Consider the following 15,872-nt stretch of genomic DNA (forward strand, 5'->3'; position numbering starts at 1 on the left):
CTGAATGAGAGTTGAAAGTGATGGAAACATAATATGAGAACAATGCTAGTCAAAATTTGATATCTTACAGTAACTGATAGTCGCCAGCTTCAGTAGGGATAGTTGGTGCTAATTGAATGGCCGCCACTGTAGCTGCGCTTACACTGCACTCCATAAAAAGCTAACGACTCCAGAATTGTGTTTGTTGTAAGCGATTGTAATTGATATTTAACAATTAGTTATTGTTGGTGTTTTTTTACGTTTCATCATACATCATACATTGTATGTACATCGTACATCGTACATCATACATCATACATAAATAAATACTTATAAATAGTTTGCTTGGTTTCCTTGTTTACCGTCATGTCTTACATAGTTTGTTTTTTGTCTTTTGTTTTTGTTTTTCATTTGGTATTCGAATGCAAATATATATATATACATATATATATATAAGTTATCTTTTTAAACACTTAACATTTCTCTTTTCACATGTCTTTTCCTTAGCCGTCATGGTTAATTGGCATAAAATGCAATTGATTTCTACCATGAACAAATCAGTCTGAGCAATTACAAATACATAAATAAAGTTCCTTGCGAATTACACGTTTACAATCAATACAATTCTTTGCAGGGCAGGGCGAGGGTGTTGCGGGAGCTGGGCGTGAGGGTGTGGAACAATATTCAAGACGCATTACTTTAGCTTTTAGCTTTAAGCTGAGCGCTTCGAACCACCAATTGGCACAATAAATCTTCTGAATGACATATATATATATATACACACATATTTACATATGCATATAGAACATTAATGAAAATTAATCGATTTAAATATTATAAACTACATAAAGCGCAAAAAAAAAATAATAAAAAAAAAGTGACTTGGTCAGTGCCTTGGGCCTGGTTAAGTTCTATGTCCTGTTTAGGTGCAACAGTGGTGGCCGTTTTTAACGTAATAGTTGTGCATAGCCACGGTACCGTTTTTGCTGTAACTACCGCTGCCGCCACCATTGTAGTGAGGACTAGCGCCATTAATGATGCCGCCGCCGGCTGTGCCGTTACTTCCATTATTTCCATTACTGCTAGCCGCTGTTGTTGCAGTTGTGGTGCCGTTGTCCTCCACTCTGCTTGCTGCATCGAATACCTTTATGTGATTCTGTATAATTTTACACGTAAACTGGCGGTGCTGTCCCGGTTCCTATTACCGAAAATGGATATCTAATTAGTAGCTGGCCCCTAATATTCATACATATGCATACATACATACATGTTTGATTGCGAGTGTGTGTGTGTGTGTGTGTGTTTGTTTATTTGTGTGCGTGTGTGTTTGTTTATTTGTGTGTGTGTGTCAGCGTTTGAAGGCGCGTTTGGGTATATTTTTACCTACCTTTGGCTGTATGGGAAAGCAACACCACAGTATAAAAGCTATGAAGGCCACCAATGTGCCCACAAGCAATATGAAATCCTCAATGGTCTAAATATGAGCATAAAAATGAAAATCAATTAAAAGTCCTCTTTGAATTTGTCTGGCAACGCCACTGTGTTGGTTAGTTTATTGTTGTTGCTGCTGCTACTTACCGGCTCTTCGCCAAGCAGCACGTGATTTATTAAGTAGACAAAATCATCAAATGGTGTCATTGTGAATGCCAAAATACACCGTCCAAATACAGTTTGCACTTTGTTTAGGTTACGATTTTAATTTTTTCTTCTTTCTTTTTTCTATTCTTAGTTGCCTTCGACTGCAGCTTCTGGGCGTTTACTATGCGCGTTTTTTGTTTATTGCATGCACAGCAGTATCGTTATCATGGCTTTGGCTCTGGCACCCCAACACAATCACAAAAATAATAGTTAAATAAAAGCCTCCAACCTTGCACAAAATTATGTGTTGAACGCAGCTGCAGCGGCAGCACAGGCACAGGCACAGCGCTTTGTGATGTGTATGGCGCGTTAAGCTTAGAATATCGATAGCATCAATTGGGGCACCCTAAAATATTGATCACATATAAATGATATCTGTTATTTTTCATTTCAGCTACCATCTATTTTTGAAATATGTGACTCTGTATCAGGTCTTAAATATATCAAAGTCTTAATGAGAAATTAATTTATTCAATAAATTCAATTTGTCGATAATCACTATCCAGTATGGGTATCAATTGGCGATGAAGTTGTAAACTATCGTTAAAGTTTTGAAATGAGCAAATGTGCGCGGCGCACAATCGATTAGTAAAATTTTTAAATATTTTGATTTTGGCGCTAATCTTTCATATTTAAAAATAAATTTACCTTGCGTTACGAATGCCAATTCAATAAAATAAGATTACCTACTACGGTTGATTCATATAGACATGACTTAAAAATAATTTGGCGGGACTGTTTTGTTTTGTGAATACGCAAAATATCAAGCAACCGATAGTGCCGTTTAAATTTACCGCCCAACTATCGTTGTTGATGTAATTTGTGAGGAGCACAGCAAACATATCGAACAAACGTCATTTCACCCGTTATTTGAATTTATGATTTTGGCGCGCTGCATCAACTTTTCAAATTTTTTAAACTGTGCCCTTGCAATGTGACTTTTTTTAAGGCAAAACACGCTTTGAACATCTATTGTGCATCTAATTAATAAGCGGCTAATCCTGTTTTCTATACACAAATACAAGCTTATAGGGGCTTTTAAATGCAATACACGTAAACGGCCCCGTTAATCAAGTGCGTCGACTGCGGCTAAATACACAGAAAACGTAAAAGCCATATGTCACTGATACAAGAACGACTATATATTAGAAATATATATATATATATTTTTGCCAGTTGTGAAGGTTTTATTTTGGCTAACGATTTGAACTGAATGTAGACCGACGGTCGAACGAACGCGATTCAGTTCTATTAAGACCAGCGCACGGATTAGGCCGTCAACAAGCCCTCTCCTTGGCCCCACAAGTGACACGAAACGATCAACATGGATCGAATGATAATCGTAATGCTAATGCCAATGGCAATTATCATTGGCGCTAGCCAACAATCGAATGACGTCGCAGATCGATTTCCGTTGTCCATTATACACATTAACGATTTCCATGCCAGGTAAGTCCCAGCTCTGATAGCTCGGAATCAAAAAACCCATGCTGGACATATAGAAACATACAGAGATACTACGGTAAATGTATGGCTCGTTGAGTGGCCAATGGTAGATATCATCATATAATCGACTCGAGTACCGTAAACACAATCGCCGTAATCATGTGCGCCACGCTTATCTCCGACGATTGTTTCCACACGGCCATCGCATCGATAAGCAAACATTATCCCCATATAACCATACACCTAATATATACACACACTCATATATAGAGCAATTCTGAACGTGTTTAGAAATTCCTGAAATTTCCATCTGATCGGATTCCAGATTTGAGCCAACTGACACCAGCGGCGGCACCTGTGATGAGGGCGAACTTTGCATTGGCGGCTATGCGCGAACCGTTTACATGGTGAAGCGCTTGCTCGAGGAGCAGAAGGACCATAATCCCATCTATATCAATGCGGGCGATAGCTTCCAGGGCACGCTCTGGTACAACATTGGACGCTGGAATGTGACCCAAGAGTTTCTCAACTTGCTGCCAGCCGATGCGATGGTACGACCATCTATAGCCGTTGTCTTAACCCGCCCACTTCCACTTCTTCTTCTCGTAGACTTTGGGCAATCATGAGTTCGATCATGGCGTCGCAGGCGTGGTGCCCTTTTTGAAGACCGTGCAGACGAGCATGCTGGTGGCCAACATGGACTGTGCCCATGAGCCCACCATGGAAGGGCTCTACGAGAAGTCGAAAATCTTGGAGCGCGGTGGCCGCAAGATCGGACTCATTGGCGTTATCTTGGAGACCACTTATGTAGCATCAGTCGCACTCGGGTTTGGCTCAGCTTTTCATTCGTTTCCATTGCTCGTCTTCTAGGATCTGGCCAACACCGGCAACCTGATCTTTCGCAACGAGAGCCATACGATTCGCGAGGAGGCGCGCTTTCTGACGGAGCAGGGCGCCAACATTATCATCGTGATCTCGCATTGCGGCTACGACGTGGACAAGCTGATTGCCGAGCAGGCGGGTGATGTTATCGATGTTATTGTGGGTGCTCATTCGCACACGTTCCTCTACACGGGCGTGCCACCCGGGCCGGACAGTTCGCGTGGCGACTATCCCACAGAGGTGACCCACAGCAATGGCCATCGTGTGCTCATCGTTCAGGCCGGCGCCTATGCCAAGTACGTGGGCAATTTAACGGTATATTTCGATGCCAACGGTGATGTTATCGACTTCGAGGGTGCACCCATCTATATGAGCGCCGATGTGCCAGAGGGTGAGTGACCTAACCATATTACCGTTTGCCTTTACCCTGTACTTAAGCTAATTGCTGGCAATATCTACATCATGATCGATTAATATCGATATATAGCAATATTTATTTTTAAGGATTATTTTTGAAAGCTTGAGGAGTGAGTACTATGATTCTATTTATCCAATGCAGATGCTCCATACTTATCGAAAATTATCGATTTACAGTTTTGATTTCAAAAGTGTGTTTTGCAGACTTAAAACTCTAGAGATAATAACTGCGGTTTAAAAATACATATGAAGTTCAATAATTATACCTATTGATAATTATCGAAACTGAATAATTAATCGATAATTATCGATTAATAGTTTTTATGCTATATTTCAAGAGCTAAACTACTTAGCTTGCGTATTTTCATGAAGATGAAAATGTCGATAATTATCGATAAATTATTTCAAACTTATAAGCGTATTTCTAAGTGGACGATACCTCCTTTAGAGTGGGCACAAGACTTTAATAGTTTTTTTTGTTAACACACATCATTTTAAGTAAATCGATAAATATCGATAAGCCTACTAGGCCTATAATGGTAGATTTTACACAAGCAGATAGAGAATTTGGGTCTATACTCGTGCTTAGCACAAATTGATTGGGCTAGGGTATTCTATCGTCGTGCATGCCTAAGCCAAGTAGTTTGTGATGAGTTATTGTTGCTGCTGCAGATGAAATTGTGCTGAAAGCGCTACAGCCCTGGAAGGAGGTCATCGACAAGGAGGGCAAGGTGGTCGTTGGCCGAACTCTCGTCGATCTGACCAAAAGCGACTGCGGCACACGCGAGTGCAATTTGGGCAACTTTGTGTGCGACTCAATGCTGCATACGGTAAGTGCTGAGCTCTGGGTCTGTGTGGTCTCTAAGCTGCGCTTTTCTTTTCAGTTTGTTGGCCTGACGCCCTTTGATCAGCCAGGCTGGACGAATGTTTCGATTGCCTTGGCTGCCACGGGTGGCCTGCGCGTGCCTCTGCTGCGCGGCAGTGAGTGAACCAAACCTACAGTGAAGCGTGCCTAAGCTGAACTCTATACACGTATATTTTGTAGATCTGACCTATGCGCATATGGTGAGCATGTCGCCATTTGAGAACACGCTGATAGCCTCCAACTTGCCTGGCCAGAACCTGATCGACGCCTTGGAATATGCAGCTAGCAAGATTGACCTGGAGAATGGGGTGACTAGCTCGTATGTGATGCTGCAGGTGTCCGGCCTGAAGGTGACCTTCGACTACACCAAGCCAGTCAATAAGCGCGTCATCTCTGTGCTGGCCCGTTGCGCCGATTGCGATGTGCCCACCTATGAGCCACTCGATCCGGCTAAAACTTATCGCGTCATCACGTCCAGCTTCTTGCAAGGCGGCGGCGATGGCTATAGCATGCTCAGTACTGGCACCGACGTCCAGTGAGTGTTCATCGATCAGCGCTCATATCGAGCTATCGATAGTTATCGAATATCTCTTATTTGCAGAACAAGCATTACGGACATAGATGCCCTCATCTCCTACACCAGCAACGTGGATCCCATCTATACGGGCCTCGAGGGTCGCATTACGGTGCTCAACGGGAACACAGCTTCTTAGACAAGAACGATAAATATCGATTTACAACATTAATTTGCTTTGAAACAGAAGAAATACGAAAACTCTTAAGTGCTTAAGTTTGTTGACATTTATCAAATACACAGCTTGTTGGAAATCGATAATTATCGATAAGTACAAATATGAGCTTTATTCCTTTATATATTTAAATGCATGCAGAATCGAAAATCTGAATATTTGTTAAATTAAAATTAAAATAAATTTGTAAAGAAATCTGTGTTTAAATAGATCGATAGATTCATTAGTTCAGGATTGTCTATATTTTCTATCTATATAGGAATTATTTTAATAATATTTTTTTTTACTTTTCTTTCCATCTTTTCGTCTCTGCTCTGACTAACCTTATATAATCTTTGATACTTATAGCTATATAGCCTATTGGATTGCCGTTGATTGTGTGCAAAGAAATTATTCTCGAATTACTTTGCTTTAACAAGCTTTGATAGCTTATCTAAGTGGCGATTTAACATTGAATTATTTCTATTAACTCTTAACTGAAGTACGTGAAGGCTCGAAAGTTTTCTCAGATTAGAGGGAGATAGAGAGAGAGAGAAAGAGAGAGCGAGAGAGAAAGATAATGTTGACTGGCTCGAAGCTCCTATTCTTATTGTTTGTTATATAAGTTATCACAGAATAAATATACCCACTAGTCACTTTTACTTAGTACAGGGTATGCGACATATGCACATAATCTCTGGCTATTTCTGCTGCATGTTACATATATATGCACCAAATTAATATACCCATGAGACACTTTTAATCATTACAAGGTATCTATAACTGTGCTCTGTATAAATGAGCACGGCTTTTAGGTCTTCCAATTGCATTATACAAATATATATATATACAAAACGAATATGCCCTTTATAAATGCTGACTAAGTACAGGGTATGCGCTCCGTACATATATACCATCCATGAATGAAAAAACCTAAGCTTATCTTTCCTTCTACTTTTGGCCTTTGCTTATGCAAGACGAGGACGTGCTTCTTGCTCTGAAGCCTTGGCAGGCTGAGCTGGAGGAGTCATCCAATCGTATTGTGGGCAACAGTCGCGTCTACTTGCAGCAAGTGGAATGCGCGCGTGGCGAATGCAATTTGGGCAATCTCTACACAGATGCCATGCTCCATGCCGTGAGTAATTTTTCTATCCTCTCTCTCTCCCTCCCTAATCCTCAAGCTTTTCAGTTTGTTAAAGAGGCATCCGCTGGAGCGTCAAATTGGAGCAATGTGAGCATTGCGCTGACCAGCCAAGGCAACTTTCGTGTGCCCCTGCCAGCGGGCAGTAAGTGAAAGCATTTATCACCAAAAGTAACCTAAATTGAACTAATCGTCATTCACTCCTCGATAGACATCACTTATAAGCAGCTGGTAGCCATGTGTCCGTGGGAGAATCGGTTGTATGCGCTAACTATGCGTGGCGATCATTTGTTGCAGCTGCTGGAGGATAGCGTAGCACCGATGAACGCCAGCCTTAAGTTGCCCACATCGAAGCGTTTTCTTCAAGTTGCCGGCTTGAGGATCGTCTACAATCTACAAGCTGATCCGGGCAAGCGGGTGATCCAAATGCTTGTGCGCTGCTCCAATTGCCCTGTACCTGAATATCAACCTTTACAACAAAGTCAGCATTATCGACTGGTGGTCATGGAATATCTAGCCAATGGCAAAAATGGTTTCTCTCTGATTAGCAATCATGCCCAAGACCTTGAGTAAGATTGGCTATAGATATTAGTTGAGTTACAGTTCTAATGAATCCCTTTCAGAGTGGGCCCCTTTGATTTAGATGCCTTAATGGATTATATGATTGCGATTGGGCCTATAACTGTCGGTATCGAGCAGCGAATACAATTTATAACTTAGGGAAAATGCTATTATTTCAAATAAACGGTTACGAAATGTTATTTGTATTTATCGTTCGAAATCGAGCTTTCGGCCTATCGAATACAATTAGACCTTAAACGTGAAGTTGGCTGCTTTGGTATTTTTATTTTATTTACGTTAGCACTTTTTTTTAGCTTACGCGCTGCGGTCACACTGTGCCAATAGTCACTCATTCAAAAGTCTTGTTAAGGTTAGGAGTCCGCCTGCGGCACATTTCGAGCAAGTGAGCTTGTTAATTTACATCAAGTTAAATCGGAAGTGTTTCAACACAGCTTTATTTTTGATTATCAAATATATTACAATCAAGTAAAAAGAACCAGCATAAAAGTAAGTAAAATTAACAAATTAATTTATGTACGTATACCGCGTGTGACAAGTATTTGGATTATCATTATTGTGTGGTGTGTGTGTGTTTGCGAATGTGTGCATTGCTGTGTTATATAAGATAACCGGCAAAGCGAGCGGCTAGCTTCTTTCTAGAATCTTCTGAAAAACGTAACGTGAATTGAATTAAAGCAAATGCATCTCAATTATGTTCAGAATAGACAATTCGTGCGGGCTTTCTCTATTACTTTCCATTGATAATAATGGATTTTCGTATTGGAATCGCCTTCCAGCGGCACCAACATAGACTTCACGTAACAACAGCGAGCGCACATGTTTTCTTTCTTCTTGCGATTTCACAATTACTACGCGAGAATGGTGCATGTTTTGCTATTGGACTTTAGTATAACGTATGTACGGAAGGACCATGCACTTGGCCTACATTTCATACCAAGCCTAAACATTGCAACAGCCCACAACTAAGGGGCTGGGGTAGGGGTGCGACTTGGTTACATAAATGATTTGTTCTGGAAGACTTGCTCTCTCGTTATATTATCGCACCGGTAGGGGGTCGCTCTGTGCTTATCAATGACTTAATAAGAACTGAAATGGAAATCAAATTCCATATTCCATTAATTAGTGCTGTGCACGTGTTTTTTTCTCCGTTTTGACTACACTTGTCGGCACTTGATTTATCGATAAATATATTGCACTGTGTGTATTGCAGATGTTCCGCTTACCCGTTTCACTTGCACGCACCTCCATCAGTCGGCAGCTGGCGATGCGCAGCTATGCGAAGGATGTCAAATTTGGTGCCGAGGTGCGCGCCATGATGCTGCAGGGCGTCGATGTTTTAGCCGATGCTGTGGCCGTGACCATGGGACCCAAGGGTCGCAACGTAATCATTGAGCAATCGTGGGGCTCACCAAAGATCACCAAGGATGGCGTTACGGTGGCCAAGGCGATTGAGCTGAAGGACAAGTTCCAGAATATTGGCGCCAAACTGGTGCAGGATGTAGCCAACAATACCAATGAGGAGGCCGGCGATGGCACCACCACGGCCACCGTGCTGGCTCGTGCCATTGCCAAGGAAGGCTTCGAGAAGATCTCAAAGGGTGCCAATCCCGTTGAGATTCGTCGTGGCGTTATGGTCGCCGTCGAGACCGTCAAGGAGAACCTAAAGACCATGTCGCGTCCCGTCAAGACACCCGAAGAGATTGCCCAGGTGGCAACCATCTCGGCAAACGGTGACCAGGCCATTGGCAAACTGATCAGCGATGCAATGAAGCGTGTTGGCCGCGATGGTGTCATTACCGTCAAGGATGGCAAGACCCTTATCGATGAGCTGGAGGTGATCGAGGGCATGAAGTTCGACCGTGGCTACATTTCGCCCTATTTCATCAACTCTTCCAAGGGCGCCAAGGTTGAGTTCCAGGATGCTTTGCTGCTCCTCTCCGAGAAGAAGATCTCCTCAGTGCAGAGCATTATACCAGCTCTCGAGCTGGCCAATTCACAGCGCAAGCCTCTGGTCATCATTGCCGAGGACATCGATGGAGAGGCCCTCAGCACTCTGGTCGTCAATCGCTTGAAGATCGGCCTGCAAGTGGCTGCCGTCAAGGCTCCAGGCTTTGGCGACAATCGCAAATCCACTCTCACCGACATGGCCATCGCCTCTGGTGGCATCGTTTTCGGTGATGATGCTGATCTGGTTAAGCTGGAAGATGTAAAGGTCAGCGATTTGGGCCAAGTAGGCGAGGTGGTCATCACCAAGGATGATACTCTGCTGCTGAAGGGCAAAGGCAAGAAGGACGATGTGCAGCGTCGCGTGGATCAGATCAAGGAACAGATCACAGACACCACCTCTGAATACGAGAAGGAGAAACTGCAGGAGCGTCTGGCTCGCCTTGCCTCAGGCGTTGCTTTGTTGCGCGTCGGTGGCTCCAGCGAGGTGGAAGTCAATGAGAAGAAGGATCGTGTCCATGATGCTCTGAATGCCACACGCGCCGCCGTTGAAGAGGGCATCGTTCCCGGTGGTGGCACCGCTCTGTTGCGCTGCATCGAGAAACTGGATGCAGTTAATACACAAAACGAGGATCAGGTAGGACACATCTCCCACTCATCTAATCTTCTTAATCTCTACAATTTAATCTTCTATAGAAACTCGGCGTGGATATTGTGCGTCGTGCTCTGCGCATGCCCTGCATGACCATTGCCAAGAATGCGGGCGTTGATGGCGCCATGGTTGTGGCTAAGGTGGAAACCCAAGAAGGCGATTATGGCTATGATGCACTCAAGGGCGAATATGGCAATCTCATTGAGAAAGGCATCATCGATCCCACCAAGGTGGTGCGCACTGCCATCACCGATGCTGCTGGCGTTGCCTCGCTCCTGACAACCGCTGAGGCTGTGGTCACTGAGACGCCCAAGGAGGATGCTGCTCCTGGCATGGGCGGCATGGGTGGTATGGGCGGCATGGGAGGCATGGGTGGTATGGGTGGCATGATGTAATCACCATCAATCAACCACTTAGACTTCCGTACACACACACACCACACCACACCATTCATACGTTTAGGCCCATGATGCACAATGCCAGAGTAGGGGATGGGTTTAACCACATTCTCTTAGTCAGGTGTAGTTAACTTCCTTTATACAACTTACACCTATACCCACCCACACACACACACATACACACATGTATTGGTGGTTGCCTCCGCCGTGTGCTTTGTTTCGCATTTATATCCTTTTTTGAACAACTGTGCCGGATTCGCTGCCCCATCCCATACGCTGGCATTTCTGCATTCGTGTTTCACACTTTCTTTTCACTTGTTTCTTTTTTTTTATTTGTGAAAAAAAACTATTCCTAAATACTATTTTTTACATGTTATATATGTAAAGGCAACAAATAGCGTTAGTTGTAAAAATAACAATAAAAAATACAAAATTATTCAAGAACAACTTTTTCCTTCTCTTTGAGTGAGGGCGGAAAATGAAAGCTCAAGAAAATCGAGCTCTTGCGAAGCAATATCCATAAGCATATTAAGGAATATATATAAATCTATACTCATTCTCTGTACTCAGAAGATATATGCTTAGACGAGGTCTGTTCAAATAGCATCGGAGCCTTCCTTGAAAGGACAACAATGGAGCATCGTCATAGGGTTTGAACAAACCTCGTGGGGAAAAGTTGAAAGTTTGTAAAACATTTATTGATAGCTCGATTTGGGAGGTACAATGTAATTTTTACACATACATAATCGTTGATATACTTACTAAAATGTCCTCTAAAAATAGATTTGAACTTAAGACAGTAATTTTGAATAGCTATAGATACAGTTACAGTTACAGATACAGATTTATATATATACATAAAGTATATATATTTAATAGAGTTCCGCCTTTTGCATGACCGCCTCGACGAGCGCTTTGAAAGCATCTTCGATCATGTTGATATGGAGCTGGGCATCGCGATACGAGCAGAGCTTGGCGCTCTCTGTTAAAGGCATTTGCATGGTGGTAACACCGAGGGAGGACTGCGAGTGTAGGCTGCGTCCGGTGTTCATCAGGATATTGACACAGTCGTCGGCTAGAATGGGAAACGTTTCAACGAATCGCACCATGGCGGGCAGGACATGGCGCAGGAATTTACATTTGGCCGAGGAGGTGAGCAGCGAGAGCGTCGTCTGTATGACATTCAAACAGAACTTGGAGACGCCCAAGCTCTTGGGTATCGAATAGTTCAACACCAGGTGCGACGTCAGCTCGATGGTAAAGATCTGTTTGTCCATTTCGGTTACGTTGAGAAATTCGTGTACGAAATCAATGCAAATGTGCATCGACGGCACGCTGGCCACAATCATGGGTATGACGGACTTGGGATAGGTCTGGAAGTGCACCAGCCTGGCCAGCGATGGCTCCGTTATGAACGCCTGATGCACATAGGTGCCAATGATGCCCTGCAGCTCGCGCAGCTCCAGCTTCGCCACACGCGTATCCGCCTTGCTATCCATATAGTCCAGTACCTCGAGCAGTATGTGGACGGCTGCACTCTCCTGCGAGGCAATCAGCGTCGTCTTTAGCTCCTCGCGATCCGCATCCGTTTGCACCAGTCCATTCTTGTCCAGTACCTGCTTCTGTTGCATATGCACGTTGAGGTAGGTCTTCGATGCGGCCAGGCTGCCCTTCAGAATGCGCAACAGGATGACCAACATGTACGGAGAGCAGAACACCTCACGAGGGCAACTGAAAAGTTTAGATGAGATGCGATGAGAATCATGGGCATCTCTAGCGGGACTGTGATGCATAAACCAAGCGAAGGACTAAGAGGCGGAGAGAAACGTAGAGACACAGCGAGAAATGTCTAGATAAACAGAGAGACAGAGAGCGATAGACAAGAGGCAGGGCAAGCTAAGGGGTATATATAGTGTATATAAGGCTGCTATGGGATATATAGCATATATAACTGGACGTTACAGAAAGAGACAGACAGAGAGAGAGAGAGAGAGGGAGAGGGAGGGAGATATCTAGGCGGTTAGCTGCTCCCATTTTAACAGCTTTTTATGCCGAATGAGCTGGAGGACAATTGCAGGGTATCTTAGAGTCTGTATGGATGTAGGCGTTATAACACACAACTAGTAGACTATACAAGACTACAAGCAACTGAAGCTGCAGCATATATCAGAAAGAAACAGATAGAGAAAGTGAGAGAGAGAGGGAGAGAGAGAGAGAGAAATGCTGGGCTTTTCTTTACGTTTCCTTTCCTATGCCTATTACCAAACCCGTTTTAAACGTACCCTAGCACATCCATGGGCTCCAGCAGGCTCTCATTGGCGAAAGTGCGTCGATTGAGTGCATCCGAGTTGTGGGTAATGGCGCGCAGCGACATAATCCAAAAGGTGGTGGGCAGAACGGCATTCAATCTCAGCCAGAGATCATTGTACAGATCCTTGACATAGCGTGGCACATCCTTGCGAAAGACATGCGGCAGATGCTGCACCAGCTGATGGGCATGCTGCGCCAGCGCCTCGGGCGGCAGCAGCAGCAGACGCTTGAACAAACGTATGGCCAGGCGTGGCTTCGTCTGCACATTTTGCAAGGCGCGCGTCAACAGCTCCGGCTTGAGATCGTACGTTCGTTGATGATCCAGGTCCATGGCTGTGGCCAAATAATGCTCCTCCAGCCAATCGTCGACCATGCTCAGGTGTGGATAGTTGGAGATGATCAGCCGCAGCAGCGGATGGAAGAGGGAGAGATAATCAATGTGATACTGATGCGCCTTCTGCAGCAAATACTTCAATGGCAGGCCGCCAAGGAAGTTGTTTGTATACTCCTTTTGTTTGCGTCCGCCCAAGGCACTTTGGTTCATCAGTCGGGTATCCTCGTACAACATCAGATAGTAGATCATCAGCAGCTGCGAGGTCAGCGGACAAGCCACCTCCACCTGATTGAGCTCTTCATTGGCCATCGCCGGCTGCAGCTCCTCGGCGAAGAAGGTGAGCGGTGAGGTGCGAAAGACATGGAGAATCTCTTGTTCAGTGAATGGCCGATGCATGTGGTCAATGCTGATCTTGCCCGTGGGATTTGGTATGATCAGCGTGTTCACAAAGACCTCAACCAAAGCGGGCATCACAGGATGCACGGGCCGAACAGAGCTGCAGATCTGTTTGAAGATCCACGATTTGATTGGCACTTTGTGCTTGAGGAAAGTGCGCGATTTGAGCAGTTGGTGAATGCAATGGACTGGCAAATACCCTGGAATTGTGCCATTCAGATTGGGTGTAACCGGCACACGGACGGCATGCAATGCCACCACCTGTTCCGTAAACAGATCCTGCGTGAACAGCTGCTTAATGCGATTCGTACTGTTCGGCCTGATCGGAATCTTCATGGCCAGCGTGGAGCAGACCATTTCGCTGATGGCCGTTATCTGATTGCTATGGAAATGTATGGCCAACAGGAGCAGCATCTCGCCCAAGGAGCTGCTCGTGCCCGAGCGCTTGCAGAAGAAGGCATCCTCGCGAATGAGCCATTGCAGCCATTCCACAGCCTTGTTCTCCAGTGGAATCGTAGAAACTAGCGACGGACAGGCAATGAGCATGCAGAGCGCCAGTGTGACAAAGCGAACACCCGACGCCGTCGGTTTGGGGCAACTGGTGACCAACTGGGACAACGCATTGATCTCATCGTCATTGAGCTTCAACCCACCGATTCCCCTGAGAGCACAATAGAGACGCAACAGGACAGCGCCCTGCAAATTGAAGTCCTTCAACTCTGCCGCACTGCTGGTAATCTGTAGTATCTTCTGCAGCAGCTCGATGCGTACTAGATTCAGTGCATCGCCTTTTCGCTTCTGGCTGGTGCGTATGTACAAAGCAAACCAGGAGCGTAGATTCTGATCGTTGCCCAGCAGCAAACCCGTTAGGAAGGCAATCTGCAAATGATAATAGATGAGAATAGGCTTGGGTTTAGTTAGAGTTAGATTCGGTTACCAAATCCTCGGAATGCTTCAGCGCCAGCTTGAGCATAAACGATGGCATTTTCATCATGTCCACGCACATGGAGCGATTGGCCAGCGCCTGTGAGGGATTCATTTCGCTGAGCGACATCAACAGTGCCAGACGCTGTTTGCCCTCGGCGCCCTCCTCATCACAATTGGCAATCACATGCGAGACCACATCCCGATAGCAATCCGGAAAATTGGCTACCAAAGCGCAGACGATGCGATAACCATTTGGTACATGAACCAGAGCATCTGTCAATTCCAAGATGTTTAGCAGGGAGGGCAGCTCAGCGAGAGCAATGCATAGTATGTCCACCACTTCCTCCAAATAGATGCCATCGTCAAGGATTTCCGAATGGCTTGACACGCCCACAGCTGCGCCCGCCGATGGCTTTTGCTCGGCAGCGGCTGCGACCTGTTGCTGCAGATTAAAGATTTCGGATAGAACTACACGGACTTTGCGTGCCACATCCGCACGCTCGAAGCCGAGAGCAATGCCCGATTGAAGACCGTATTCCGGCTGCGGCTGGGGCTGACCTTGACCATCGAAAAAGCTGGTCACACTGCTGGTCTTTTGGCGTGTAAGCAACTCCTTCTTTAGATCATTCTCCAGCTCGTGATAGTTCACCTGGAGATAGGACACGATACTGTTCACCACCTCGATGCCAATGAGTACGGCGAGTATTTGTTTGCGTGACTCCATCGAAGATTCTGTATTGTCCAGCGGAGAGAGCAAGCTCATTCGCACCAGCGACGGCAACACCGGTCGAATCTCTGTTTCCGGGTAACTGGCGAGAGATGTTATGTCCAGATTTTGCATGGCGCCAAATACGCGGGCCGTCACATCGTACATCTTGACCGGCATCGCGACAGGCGCACCTGTTGCCAACTTAATGACAATTATGTTGTTTTTTCTGACTCTGTATATATGATGGATGCGTCTCTCCGGGCAGCCGAGGAACCAAACACTCTACCACTCAAGCATCGATATTAGCATCGATGTTGTTGACGACTCACTTATCGATAAGTTTTGGATTATTTAGCCCTTTCAACACAAGTTAAGTAATTCAGCTATATTTACTTGGGATGAGTTAAGCACGATCCTATTCAAACTACTCTTAACGCAAAGTGGGTTGTTGTCCGCCGGTGTGTTCTTCTTGTGTGGGCTGCCAACTTGTTTTTTTTTTTCTTTCTTCAATGAATGACTTATCG

General features: G+C 44.9%; 4 protein-coding genes across 6 annotated transcripts; 2 read left to right on the forward strand and 2 right to left on the reverse strand.

The window, feature by feature from the left end:
• Positions 1 to 830: 830 nt before the first annotated feature.
• LOC111593641 lies at positions 831 to 1,929 on the reverse strand. 2 transcript variants are annotated; one of them, XM_023306519.2, is made up of 3 exons: positions 1,558 to 1,929; positions 1,367 to 1,453; positions 833 to 1,177 (listed from the first exon to the last, which is right to left on the reverse strand). In XM_023306519.2, exons 1-3 carry the CDS (start codon positions 1,615 to 1,617, stop codon positions 902 to 904), a joined length of 423 nt encoding a protein of 140 aa, XP_023162287.2. In that variant the 5' UTR covers positions 1,618 to 1,929; the 3' UTR covers positions 833 to 901. The 2 variants fall into 2 exon arrangements, with proteins under 2 accessions (XP_023162288.2, XP_023162287.2); XM_023306520.2 differs by lacking the exons at positions 1,367 to 1,453; positions 1,558 to 1,929 and adding an exon at positions 1,243 to 1,272 and having other exon boundaries at positions 831 to 1,177.
• An 880-nt stretch (positions 1,930 to 2,809) lies between these two features.
• Positions 2,810 to 7,837, forward strand: LOC111593634 (apyrase). 2 transcript variants are annotated; one of them, XM_023306507.2, is made up of 8 exons: positions 2,810 to 3,066; positions 3,389 to 3,614; positions 3,673 to 3,870; positions 3,934 to 4,336; positions 6,933 to 7,090; positions 7,145 to 7,241; positions 7,308 to 7,665; positions 7,720 to 7,837. In XM_023306507.2, the coding sequence occupies exons 1-8, from the start codon at positions 2,942 to 2,944 to the stop codon at positions 7,814 to 7,816; spliced, it is 1,662 nt and encodes a 553-aa protein (XP_023162275.1). In that variant the 5' UTR covers positions 2,810 to 2,941; the 3' UTR covers positions 7,817 to 7,837. The 2 variants fall into 2 exon arrangements, with proteins under 2 accessions (XP_023162275.1, XP_023162274.2); XM_023306506.2 differs by lacking the exons at positions 6,933 to 7,090; positions 7,145 to 7,241; positions 7,308 to 7,665; positions 7,720 to 7,837 and adding exons at positions 5,035 to 5,192; positions 5,247 to 5,343; positions 5,408 to 5,762; positions 5,829 to 6,096 and having other exon boundaries at positions 2,826 to 3,066.
• Positions 7,838 to 7,988: 151 nt separating this feature from the next.
• Positions 7,989 to 10,697, forward strand: LOC111593637 (heat shock protein 60A). The gene is made up of 3 exons (XM_023306513.2): positions 7,989 to 8,164; positions 8,889 to 10,259; positions 10,319 to 10,697. Exons 2-3 carry the CDS (start codon positions 8,889 to 8,891, stop codon positions 10,667 to 10,669), a joined length of 1,722 nt encoding a protein of 573 aa, XP_023162281.1. The 5' UTR covers positions 7,989 to 8,164; the 3' UTR covers positions 10,670 to 10,697.
• Positions 10,698 to 11,371: 674 nt separating this feature from the next.
• On the reverse strand, positions 11,372 to 15,833 carry LOC111593636 (integrator complex subunit 2). The gene is made up of 4 exons (XM_023306512.2): positions 15,742 to 15,833; positions 14,650 to 15,676; positions 12,955 to 14,591; positions 11,372 to 12,403 (listed from the first exon to the last, which is right to left on the reverse strand). The coding sequence occupies exons 2-4, from the start codon at positions 15,523 to 15,525 to the stop codon at positions 11,545 to 11,547; spliced, it is 3,372 nt and encodes a 1,123-aa protein (XP_023162280.2). The 5' UTR covers positions 15,526 to 15,676; positions 15,742 to 15,833; the 3' UTR covers positions 11,372 to 11,544.
• Between the last annotated feature and the right edge of the window lie 39 nt (positions 15,834 to 15,872).

Source organism: Drosophila hydei, unplaced genomic scaffold (genome assembly GCF_003285905.1).
Source record: "Drosophila hydei strain 15085-1641.00,03,60 unplaced genomic scaffold, DhydRS2 tig00000237-arrow-arrow-pilon, whole genome shotgun sequence".
Taxonomy (NCBI): Eukaryota; Metazoa; Arthropoda; class Insecta; order Diptera; family Drosophilidae; genus Drosophila; species Drosophila hydei.

Coding starts and splice junctions, on each gene's coding strand:
- LOC111593636 (XM_023306512.2), bottom strand. CDS start 15,525: ATGCCGGTCAAGATGTACGATGTGACGGCCCGCGTATTTGGCGCCATG. Junction 14,592..14,649: donor TGAAGCATTCCGAGGATTTG/GTAACCGAATCT, acceptor TATCATTTGCAG/ATTGCCTTCCTAACGGGTTT. Junction 12,404..12,954: donor GAGCCCATGGATGTGCTAGG/GTACGTTTAAAA, acceptor TAAACTTTTCAG/TTGCCCTCGTGAGGTGTTCT.
- LOC111593641 (XM_023306519.2), bottom strand. CDS start 1,617: ATGACACCATTTGATGATTTTGTCTACTTAATAAATCACGTGCTGCTT. Junction 1,454..1,557: donor TGCTGCTTGGCGAAGAGCCG/GTAAGTAGCAGC, acceptor GCTCATATTTAG/ACCATTGAGGATTTCATATT. Junction 1,178..1,366: donor GCTTTCCCATACAGCCAAAG/GTAGGTAAAAAT, acceptor TTTCGGTAATAG/GAACCGGGACAGCACCGCCA.
- LOC111593634 (XM_023306506.2), top strand. CDS start 2,942: ATGGATCGAATGATAATCGTAATGCTAATGCCAATGGCAATTATCATT. Junction 3,067..3,388: donor ATTAACGATTTCCATGCCAG/GTAAGTCCCAGC, acceptor ATCGGATTCCAG/ATTTGAGCCAACTGACACCA. Junction 5,344..5,407: donor CGTGCCTCTGCTGCGCGGCA/GTGAGTGAACCA, acceptor TATATTTTGTAG/ATCTGACCTATGCGCATATG.
- LOC111593637 (XM_023306513.2), top strand. CDS start 8,889: ATGTTCCGCTTACCCGTTTCACTTGCACGCACCTCCATCAGTCGGCAG. Junction 10,260..10,318: donor ATACACAAAACGAGGATCAG/GTAGGACACATC, acceptor AATCTTCTATAG/AAACTCGGCGTGGATATTGT.